This window comes from Lottia gigantea, assembly GCF_000327385.1.
Source record: "Lottia gigantea unplaced genomic scaffold LOTGIsca_61, whole genome shotgun sequence".
In the NCBI taxonomy this organism is placed as follows: Eukaryota; Metazoa; Mollusca; class Gastropoda; family Lottiidae; genus Lottia; species Lottia gigantea.
The window spans coordinates 931,519-943,602 of record NW_008710086.1 but is presented as its reverse complement, the minus strand read 5'-3'; the positions used below and the strand labels follow the sequence as shown (position 1 = coordinate 943,602).

Below are 12,084 nucleotides of genomic sequence, written 5' to 3'. Positions count from 1 at the left end.
GTGAAGAAGATCAGAGAGGAAAAAATCTAGTCATCTTGATGTTACAATAAACTGAGGTCTTGTGTGCTATAGGGAATAGACGATGCACATTTTACATGCCGCGACTGTTGGAAATCAATAGAAGGCTTTCATCACTAACTTGTTTGGCAAATTTTCCTCATTGAACTCTGCATGGCTTTACTCATCCTCATTAGCCAAAACACGTGCACGTGTAGAAAAGTAGAACATAAGACTCTATTACATTTTTTTTTGCTATGACACATAATTGAACAATCAGTCAATAAGTAATTTCAGTCAATCTGTAAACCTATTAACCATCCAACTCTATAAATCATCACCTAAAAGATGATAACTTCATAATTATCGATGAATTATGACCATATCTTTACTTGACAGAAGTGACCTACATTTTCCTAAAGTTGACCTACTTTAACTGACACATACCTTTCACCACTGTAGCTGAATCAACAATTTTATGAGGTTATTAAAATTCATTTACTTCATGAATATTCAAAAACAAAGTACATTATTAATATTAATTACCTGTACTTAATGCTATCGGTTTTATTGACTCTCTGAAGAGGAGTTGACAAGCTCAGTCTCAGACTGGAATCAGGTTTTTAGAATCAACAATTTTACTTCATGAATATGCATGAACTAAGTACAATATTAATATTTAATACTTAGGTAATGCTTTCAGCTATGTGGACTCTCTAGATGTTGAAGGTCGCAGAGTGGTACTAGATATTTAGAATCAACAATTTTATGTAGTTAATTAAAATACTGATATTTAACTTCATGAATATGCATGAACTACCTGGCGTAGGTGCCATATTAATATAAAACACTGTAGACACTCTGAAAAGGAGTTGACAAGCTCAGTCTCAGAATGGCATCAAGTTTCTATAAAGGGAGATCAATCCATACAATGCTTACAATACCAACCAGAGTAACATGTGTATGGACAAACCTCTAAATTATTTATTTTTCATTATAGATGATTATCCTGTGTATCAAAAGTGTATATTGTAAAGGCATCTCTCTGAGGAAGCACTTTACACCTAAATAAACAACTCCCAAGAAAGTTACATCTACCTTCCTTAACATTCTACTATGACATAAAATCAAAATGAACAGAAATGAGTGAGTTTGCCCATTGTGCAGTCAAGTAGAAAATCGGTAGCTCTTTCCATATTTTCATTCCAACTTGTACATTCTTTTACATAAATTAAAAATCTTCGATTACGTAGCAAAGCGTCTCAAGTCAGTTTCAAAAATAAATTTTATTTCAAAGCAAAGTTAGCAGAACTCTAGTAAGTTGCTACCTGCTCAAAACTTTTCAAGACAAGTGCATCAAGTGCATAAACAAACAAGATGTTGCGTCGGAATGATGAATTTGAAAATAAATTTATTACCCGATCTAAACATTTTATTTCTTCTGTCGGATAAACCGTCTTCTCACACCTTGCACACTTCTTATTCATCTTGCCGACGTTCAAACAAACCGCTAACTTAAATCCAGTTAATCCTAATCCACTATTAATTACTTAATTAATCCAATTAACGTTCAGTACACATTCGACTACTACACAATTTGTAACGGAAGTTAACCTGTATTTTAAGTCCCGCATTTCCACAGGTCGTGTGCAAAATATTTATTTTATGGTCTCGATTATATGAGCCCCGTTGTATCAATAAAGTCCATCACAGTAAGACTTTTTAATCGAGATAATTCAAATTAAATTTGAAATTTTACTATTCTTCCCTTACAAAACTAAATCTAAAGGAAAGCTCGGAATTTAGTTCACTATTACAATCTAGGGTGAGATCAATGAAAACGCCTCCAAATTTTGAAAATTATCTACTTGTATAAAAATTCAAAACCGATTTGGCGCCTTTTTCGAACAGGTAGACTATCCTGTTACTCAAAATTCTTGCCTTAAAAGGAAATGCGCGTCATGAATTTCTAAAGATAATATTTTTCGGTGAAGTTTATTTTTAAACAAAAAAGCAAAAGATAATGAATAAAGCTCAGTAACAATTCCATCCGAAATTTTTAATTTTGACATTTTTCAATTTTCTTCGGACCTTGACCGATTTTGGGTACCTGCTTCCTGGACATGCGCATCTGCTACTTCCTTTTTAAAAACTAAACATGTCGAAGAGAGGTACGTCACTTAATATTATGGTGACAAATCTGCTTCAATCGGTCATGTCACGATACATCCTTAAACCTTGGTACATCCCAAAGCCAAACAAATCCTCCTTCTGCCACAATCGAATGTCTTTATCTCCGAATTGGTCTGAAATTCAACTACATAACCCTTTCAATCTTATGCCCATATGACGAATATTTGTGCACTGATGACTTTTTCCATCATAATTCGATAAATGGTTTGTGTTTACTCTACATTATCTAATAATGTATTGATAGTTTATCTGAATTCAATCCCCATGTAAGTTAATTAGCGTGTTTTTTGATGTAAACAAATGTGTTGTCAAATTTAAACGTTTAGAATTTACAAGAAGTACTCCAGTCCACGTCTCTTGACTCTTACCCTTTTCACACAGTTTCATTTTATAGCTAAGACATCCTCTGTGCTGTTTATCAGAAACTGTGACATGTAACCTGGTTTGTTGACCTATATTTATGAAGTATATTGTGTATTTCAGGAAGAGGAGGATCCGCGGGAGGAAAATTCCGAATCTGCGCCTGTCTTCCAGTTGGTGCCATCATCAACTGTGCAGATAACTCAGGTATGAATGTATGGTATCCCCCTCCCCTTTTCAAGTTCCACCCATAGGGGTGACATTGTGTAAAGATTGTTCTAAATTTTTCAAATGGTCGTCAGATGTTTTAGGTTCTTGTAATTATAGAAATGCCAAAACGTCGCTATTACCAAAAATGTTTACAATATTTAAGGGCATTAGTGTCAGTAGAATTACAAGAAACGTATCTGACTGAAGTTGGAATGATGCAAGTTGATAAGACTGAAAGCAGTATGATGTAACTTCATGTCATTCATTGATGTATTATTTTCCAGGGGCTAAGAATTTGTATATCATGGCTGTAGCTGGAGTTGGTGGAAGATTAAACAGACTGCCAGCTGCTGGATGTGGTGATATGGTCGTAGCTACAGTTAAAAAGGGAAAACCAGAATTGAGGAAAAAAGGTAGGCCTAAGCTATTTTCCAATATTTGTATTTGTAACTGAAAGTATTTTCTCCTACAACTGGTTCTATTGCCTTTAACTTTGTTGAATTTGATGTCCAACAAGTTTGACCAATAGCCTTGCTTTTTTGGCAAGACCTGCAATCCATTCGACAATGCTTTTATCCATTAGAAAAACAAAGTTGAAGATATTTATCTACATCTCAGAAAATAGGTTAGGATGAGATATGCAAAAATTGTAAATATTTATTCCGCTTTTCTTGTCACTTTTCACAAAAATCTCCATCATTGAATGAAATTATATGGAATTTTTGACACAACTATTAATATAGTATCTTATTAAATAAATAACAACACTATTATAGATATACTACTCCTTTCTTTAATTTTCACATACAGGAATCTTTATCAAGCACGAAACGTTAATGATAGAAAACACAACAGGTATATATACAGTAAAAAACTGTAATATTATCTTATTATTTTGTAGTAATGCCCGCAGTAATTGTTCGACAAAGAAAACCGTTTTTACGGAAAGATGGAGTATTTATATATTTTGAAGATAATGCTGGGGTCATAGTTAATCCTAAAGGTGAAATGAAAGGTAAGGAAAATTGTTTATTGATTTGTTCATTTTTGAAGAGTTTCTCTAAAAGCAGACTTGATTGGTCATGGCTGGTCACGTGTCTTTAAAGAGACGTTCACCTCCGTTCGACCTATCATACCTTTATCTCAGAAATGGGAACTTCCTTAGCTTGAATAATCAGTAATAGTGTTCACATCTCGCCGTCAAAATTTGAGTCTTCTAATCTATGTGTGTGTCCAGAATTATCTGTGTTTGAATGTTAACTTGTCTGCTCATCTTTTCTGAGACTCTGCCATATGTAAAAAAAAGAGGTGAAAAAGTGAACTTTCCATTTTGAAGAAGACTTGATACCTTGGTCAAATTACCCTTTCTAGTTTATGCTAATTGGGTGCCAAAACGAGGTTATAGAAATACTGGATATCGAGTCAATCAGGATTATATTGTTCAGATTGAAGACCTATTTCCAGATACAGTTCTAAAAATTAATGGACACAACAATTTTCTATAGAAAAAACATTATTAGCTATGCGGACTCTCTGAAGGGAATGCCAAGTTGACACGGCTATGTGGTCTTCTTGATGGTATGCTAGTTGGACAAACCAATCTATAGGGTGCTGTCTGGTATCAAGAAAACTCTCGTTGATCAATTCTATAATCTAAATGATAATTTTGAAATTAAGTTTTGACTTAGTGTCGTACTTATCAAAGTGTTGGGATACATGAAACTTTAAATGAATCTTCAAATCTTAATTTCTTTTAATTATATATTTTCAGGTTCCGCCATCACTGGACCAGTTGCTAAGGAATGTGCCGATTTATGGCCTCGTATAGCGTCTAACGCCAGCTCGATTTCATAAACTGTACAGTCAAAATAAAAAAAATATTTAAATATACATGTTTTTCTTTACCCCTTCAAATAGCCGAGCAGATTGTATTCTAGAAATCTTATAGTCTGAAAGATGCTTGTGTACTTATCAAATCAAATGATTTTTACATCAAGGATATTTAAGGTTTATAGTGAGAAAATGCTGTTGTAAAATAAAGAAATGGTATTGCCATGCAGTTTGCTTTAGGAACAATTTTGCTAGGAAAGTTGCATTATGTGCAATTCCAAATGTAAAAGAATTTTAACATACGCACATTGGCATGATGAGCCACTATGACCTTCGCTTCATGTGAAAGGAGTTGATTGTTGATATGTTCAATACAAGTAAACGATTTTAAACAAAATAAAAATATTCAATTTATTTCATAACAATTGTATAAAAAAATAAAAAAATTCATCCTGAAAATCATTAATTACCCACACTACAAGTCTCATAAGACTGAACAATTAACAGGGTTAGAATAAAAACTTAATTGTTACACAATCATACACCCCTTACCCAGACCTCGCACACATAAGTAATTTCGAGCCCCCATTAGACAAGAATATCCTTTGGATAATAAACAGGGTTAAATTAAAATCCAGGCAATTTCCAATGATCCATCTCGCAATCATACAATACCCCACTCCGTTAACCAATTCTTCACCAAACAATAGAGGAAGCGGGTCGCCACTACACAGGAATATCTTCAGGATAATAAACAGCGTTCGAGTAAAATCCAGTTCGTTTCCAATAATCTACAGCTCGTACTTTATAGTAACCTTGGACCAAATCATCACCAGTTAAACCTACAATATATCAATTATATTTCATCAGTGTTACACAAGACACACTTCATCCCCATTGGTTTAAAATAGTTTCTGCAATTTTAGGCAAATTAATCAGAGTAAAATCAAAACCAAGGACACAGTGTCGAGAACTCTCATAATATTTAACATTTTGAAAAAAACGGATCATAATTCAGATCTGAGCTGAATGAAAAGCTGATTTCTAAGGGTCCACAGCCAGTGCTTCTTGGTGTCCATCACAACATGTAAAGTGAAAATACCCAGAAAACCTACCATCATGAGGGTGGGGTGATATGACTGAAATGGTTGCTATAGTATCAACTTTATTTACACGTTGATATGGCCCGGTAATATTGGTTGGAGAGAATGCTACTTCGTACGTATAAATACATCTATAAAATACAGAATATCAAAATGATTAAACTGGCCTATCATAATTTTTGGCACAAGGTATAGCCACTTCAGTTAGGGTCTAAAGACAGCCTTCTTGCACATTCGTCAGTTTGATGACACTGTCAGCCAATCAAATTTCTGCCCTCTCCAACCTTTAGACTTTGTGACGCGAACAAATGGGAAGCATAAGACACTGAATGCACCTTTTTACCGAGTCACAAAATCTCAGTGTTGAGGAAGAGAATAAGACCTTATCAGCTGAGATTATAATAGGTACAGAGAAGATTATCTTACTTAGTTTTTATATTATCATCAGACCAGATAACTAAAACTTGTCCCACTGTTATATTGATAAACCTTAAACCTGTCACCTATAATAAATTAGTAGTTTGGAAGTATAGATAGTGTTCCTTTATTGAGATAAGGAGCAACCATTTTTTACATGGATAACAAGCTTGTTATTAACAACTTCACCAGTATCCTGTCTACAAGCTTGTTATTAACAACTTCACCAGTATCCTGTCTACAAGCTTGTTATTAACAACTTCACCAGTATCCTGTCTACAAGCTTGTTATTAACAACTTCACCAGTATCCTGTCTACAAGCTTGTTATTAACAACTTCACCAGTATCCTGTCTACAAGCTTGTTATTAACAACTTCACCAGTATCCTGTCTACAAGCTTGTTATTAACAACTTCACCAGTATCCTGTCTACAAGCTTGTCCTTAACTTAACCTCTTGGAATAATTCTTTCCAACATTATCCTTCAAGGACTTTGACAAACTAACCCAGATTACAACCCACAACAACAGTTTGTTCAACATAATCGAGCAGAAAATGTCATGTTTCAAGTCTCTAACCAACTGTGCTACAGAACTGTTGAATCATAGCTGAATTTAACAAAACACCCTAAATAATAGAGTTTCATAATAAAGAGTGTATGCACGTGGGAGATCTCAATAATAGTCAAATAAATAACTAGCACACTATTTTTAGCCTTGAACTAAAATATTAGTATGGATTTAATGTTGCTCCAAAAATAAAACCCCTACCTGTTCTGGAGCCATGTCTGATTTAGCACACAGATGAAGTAATGTAGCCTCGGGTTGTAAAATCTGCCAGCGTGGTGGAATTAAAACTTTTCCAGGACCTGATTTTACAGGCTGCATTGATACCCGACTTGGACCCTGAAACAAAATCAATAATTATATTATACTAAATATTTTCAGACAAGATATTATTGTATAAGGTTAACATATCTCAACAAATGTCTGTAAGAATAATACCTATATCTTAATATTAGAAAATTAAAATTGGGGTCCAATGAGTAGTCCTGATGTGGATATCTGAAACTTGTTTAGCCTTGTTTCCTTCAGAGAAGAAGCCATGAAGATTTCATAGATCAAGTTTAGCTGTCAATGGTTAAGCCTCTAGAGAGTCACATGAGGCCATGTAATGTAAAACAAGGAATAGTTAGTCAGGCCAGCTACATTAGCCTACTCTTCCATTATTTCCAACTATCAAAGTTATTAACTCGATGTATGCTGGGAACGAACCATGAATTTTCAGATTAGCAAGCCGGCATCTATCCCAGTGAGCCACTGCGCCCCCTTGTGGTATAATTGTGGTAAATTGTGGTATTATATAATATGTAATGTTATGTTCTATATCTCACCTCTTGTAAACGTATATAATCCCACTGAGACTGGGTGGGGTAGGCTGTTTTATTATCCAGCCCTACCCACACTCCGTAAGGATCATTACCCAGAGCAAATACAGCATAGCCTACCATCATTAACTCTAAGGAGACAGAAAATAAAAAAAACATAATAATAATATCAGAAGCATAAAATTAATGGAGTTTTACATCCTATTCTTCTGCACAGTAGCTTAATCTATAAAACCAGGTTTTAACAATCTAAACTGTAAAACGCAACACAAAATTCAGAGTAAAAGTTTGGCAATACATAGGTGCTAATGAGCAATTCATATGAGAAATTATATCAATCAGAAATGAGTAAATATTTCATAATGAAAAGTGGTATCAGGCATCTGGAAGATTGAGCATACTTATTTTATGTATGTGGAGATTACGAATGAGATTTTTCCAAATTGGTGCGCATTATATTCCTAACTATAGAGTACCTGACCCCAGCACAAGTTAACATAAATGTTATAACTCACCCTGTTTGGGATCAGGAGGGTTGATATACCAATCTAATTCTAGTTCACCATACTCACTACCATGATCTGTATCATTACTATCATAGACTAATATACTCATCTGCCAACTAAAATATTATATAACTATAGTGACGTCTGTAGTAAATCATTTAGTGTAATAAGCAGCACACATATCAGTTGAATAAATAAACCAAGTACTAACGAACCAAAACCACACAACAAAACTTGAAATCCAAAAACAAAATATTGGCGAAACATTGGCAGCAGCTAATGAACTTTTCACATGAGGAGTTGAACACAATTTGTGGTCGTGGACTCTCTGAAATTGATTCTGAGTTGACAAACATTTTAAGCTGTGTGGACTCTCTAAAGGAGAAATACCTACCTATCAGACGTGTCATTACCACTAGGATAATAAACTGTAGCCAGGGCTCCATTGTTACTATCATTAGCTTTAATACCTACAATATTTACAAAGTTTTCAACTATAAATTTATCATGTATGAGGACCTCTGGACTGGCATATTTACAGTAACCATTCTAAATTCCAGAAGAAATGTTCTCTGTTCGAGATATAACTCCAAGGAAACAAAACTACTGGAAATGATGTACCAAACTAAAAACTATGAGCACAGACATTTACAGCTTACATGAAAGGACAAAAGAGCTCATTACAATAAAAATGGTTTAGGATCGGTTAGATGGTTCACTTCGAGGCCCATTCCAAGGATTTTTCGCAGCTCTAGAGTTTCTGTTATCCTATTCAAAAGCCTCTGTACATTTCATAAACTTTTCTTGTAGAGTATACAGTAAGGATTTGTTTTGCAAACTATATGTCAACCTTCAGATCTAGGTCAAATGCACATGCTTATTGATCATAGTCCTCAATCAAATATTTCCGGAGAATTTACCTCCAACATAAACTTGCTGATTTCCCAGTTTTGATAACATCACCATGGCAGCATGAACTGGTTTCTGTACAAACGTGGTATAACGTGGAGATGTATTGTTGATTTGAAATCGTGCCACCAGGGTGCGCTGTGTAAACTGATAAGGGTAGTAACTAAGGAAGCCATTATCGTTACTAAGTAACTGGAAATTAACAGGGCTGTCGGGATTGGCTCTGAAAATATTCTGATGCTGAGCTATAATCTGAAAGTAGAAAAATGCAACATTAAAGGAATACCATGGTGTACATATTTACCTTACTAGATAGAAATTAAAGAAATAGAGATGGCTAAAAGATATTTACTTAACAGCTGATAGAACTTCAAAGGATATAGTTGAAATAACAAGTAACTGTTTCAGATTAAAGATTTCAGTGTGAAATGTATTACCTTGACAACCATGGCACCATAAATACTATCAGCTCTCCAGGCTAGATCTTTACTCCAACCTACCATAGGATCAGCTTCACTGGAATAAACCAAATAACACCTTACAGACAAATGCTCACAGGACAATATCACGAAAGAAATTATATATGACGATCTGTTTCAAAGAGTCCACATAGCTCATAATGTTTATTATGGGATAGTACGTAGAATTTTCAACCTGTTATCCCTTTCAGAGATTCCTGAACGGTCCATCTTTCATTAATTAACAAAATACACTGTTTTAAAGTGTTTTAATGTCCTGGAAATGTAGAAATGGACATTGACTGACCTACAAAATCCATCGAACAATAAATAATCCACAGTAATAACTTACTCATTATAAAAAGGTTTGTTAGCCAGGGTGGGGAACAGTATTCCTATATTTTTCATGGAAGCTATGGTATCTTCTATAATATTCATAGCCTTGCCATCTCCCTAGAAAAATACAGTAGTTCATTGAAGTTAAAAAATATTACCTGTCAGGTTTTCTGATCAGTGAAAACCCAAACTGTTTGTACTTCATAAACTAGATTGATAATACCATATTTCAGCTTGTAAAGTAAGGAAATAGCACACAGATTGGAGAGGAAATATTTGTCGATAAGGAGTAAGGCAAGCTCTATTAAGAGTTAAATAACTGTGCACATTGCATGTCAATAAATCAAAGGAAGTTGTTTGCAGAAAACACAGCTTGAAACTCTGAGTAACAAGCGAATTTCAGATTATACCATGATGTTACAAGGATAACAGTTCAGATAGGCTTACTAAAAAAATAATAGTTTACCTTTTTATGTAGTGAGATGAAATCTACCCTTGTTCCAATTTTATCAGAAAAATAATTCTTCTCAAAAACAATATGATTCAATAGATACAGCTCGTAATGTCCGTGATGTTTGCTGCCACCAAGAGTTCCACATCCACCTGCAGGACCCCCAAATATCAGATCAGGATGAGCCTGCATCAACCCTTCACTTGTGGCATCGTAATAATTGGCAAATCCTGGAATTGTTCAACAAAAGTATGTCTTAAAAGGGAAGCGCAATTTTGGGGGGTTGATTGTAGTCTTCAGAAGTACTAGAAAATCACTTAATACATTCAAAAATATCTAGGAATTTCTTTTCCTATTTCTATAGATGTCTGTTCTATATATGACAGTGTCTTTTCAAATTTTAAACGCTAATAATTCTGGACACACATGGATTTGAAGGCTCATATTTCGACAGTAAGCCGTGAACACTATAAAACAATTTATTAATTGTAAATACAATATATAGGAATATACTAGAAATATTAAAACAGAAACTAAAAAAACATGTTGTTACTCAGAGTTGCAATCTTCAGATAGATGCTATTTTTTCATTTTTCATGCTCTACTTACCTTTTAACGTAAATTTCATATCAAAATCTTCACAGTCAGGTTCATTCCAAACTTCAAAATTCCACGATTTAACATAATCTAAACCATATTCCTCTAGAAATATACAATTATATTTATCCTTTTCATATATTGTTCATAACTTTCTTTTTGTTTTGCAATTCAGATATAGCTCTTCACCATAGAAACAAAAAAATGGAATTGAACTATTGGGAACTTCTTATCAAAACAGCAACAGTAAAAAAAAAAACCTTTCAACTTACGTATATAACTTGTAGCTATCAGTTTAATCAAATCCTTCCACATATAAACCTGAGTTTTATTTTCAAAATCTGTAAAGACATTAGAAGGGTTGCCCATAACTTCGAACCCTGGTTTTAAACCATTTCTATATAGTTCATAAATCAACTGATTTAAATAGGTAAAATTATATTCTGGTTGTCCTTCTGTTGAATATCTGAAAAAAAAAACAGCATATGATGGAATTATAGAATAATAATAGTAGAAAAGAAAAAAGATAAAGAAACAACTATATTTTACAAGGCTTACAACTTAGGGTCACAGTTAAGGATCCTTTCTACCAGCTGGTCCTTGGCCAAGCCTCTTGGCATTGATCTCAAAAAGAAAACTTACGTAGGAACTGTTATTAAATCCAGTAACCAATGAATTCTGACCTGTTCAATACCACGATGAGGTACGGCACCGATATAGGCCAGGTTCTGTTTCATATCTTTACTCAAATCAAAATCATGGGCTTTGTGATGAGGTAATGGCGGGCTGGAAAATCACAAATATTAAAAAAAAAAAGAAATATCTAAAAGAATAACAACTTAAATTTGGAGGATCCTGTCCTTTCTGTCTGTCTTATCTTATCAAACCTCTTGATATTAGCATGTTATTTACAACTTCAGGTAAAACTCAATCTACCAATAGCATAAACTAAATATGCAAATTTCATTCAAAAAATAAAATATTTTGAGTAATATCTTAAAGAAAAATAGTGTCTTACCAAAATCCTGTACTTCTCCAAAAGTGTTGAAACGTCCCACGAACATCATCTGAGTTAACTTTAAGATACATGTCACCTGATTGGGCGAGACTTATGGCAAGGTGAAATAGGGTCACAGTTAAACATGTTTTAATATGGTACCCCATTTTCAACTCTTTTAACTGGTCTTTAACACCCAGATTTCTCCTGTTTTCTCTCTTATTCAGTTGTCACTGTGCCTAGACAATTATAAGTGTTGTACCTAGCAGGTCATTCTCTGAAAGAAAAGTAATCAATATACTGGTAGGTCAAATCGGTATTATGATATTAAGAA

General features: G+C 34.0%; 3 protein-coding genes across 3 annotated transcripts in view; 1 reads left to right on the top strand and 2 right to left on the bottom strand.

Moving 5' to 3' along the window:
• The window catches only part of LOTGIDRAFT_128533 (hypothetical protein), a gene marked incomplete at both ends in the record, with an annotated part of 33,452 nt that extends 31,968 nt beyond the window's left edge, over positions 1 to 1,484 (bottom strand). The window contains one exon of the mRNA XM_009064260.1: positions 1,416 to 1,484. Within this exon, the coding sequence (XP_009062508.1) occupies positions 1,416 to 1,484 (69 nt within the window). The remainder of the gene's footprint in view (positions 1 to 1,415) is intronic.
• Positions 1,485 to 2,672: 1,188 nt separating this feature from the next.
• LOTGIDRAFT_128584 (hypothetical protein) lies at positions 2,673 to 4,614 on the top strand (the record flags this gene model as incomplete). The annotated part of the gene is made up of 4 exons (XM_009064259.1): positions 2,673 to 2,757; positions 3,045 to 3,173; positions 3,662 to 3,775; positions 4,532 to 4,614. Coding segments are annotated over 4 exons (411 nt in total), but the record flags the coding sequence as incomplete, so codon positions are not given.
• A 702-nt stretch (positions 4,615 to 5,316) lies between these two features.
• LOTGIDRAFT_128432 (hypothetical protein) lies at positions 5,317 to 11,842 on the bottom strand (the record flags this gene model as incomplete). The annotated part of the gene is made up of 15 exons (XM_009064258.1): positions 5,317 to 5,405; positions 5,706 to 5,824; positions 6,120 to 6,196; positions 6,880 to 6,990; positions 7,503 to 7,612; positions 8,012 to 8,118; positions 8,397 to 8,463; positions 8,923 to 9,163; positions 9,349 to 9,427; positions 9,722 to 9,822; positions 10,172 to 10,386; positions 10,766 to 10,858; positions 11,026 to 11,219; positions 11,396 to 11,539; positions 11,772 to 11,842. 15 exons carry the CDS (start codon positions 11,840 to 11,842, stop codon positions 5,317 to 5,319), a joined length of 1,818 nt encoding a protein of 605 aa, XP_009062506.1.
• Positions 11,843 to 12,084: the final 242 nt, after the last annotated feature.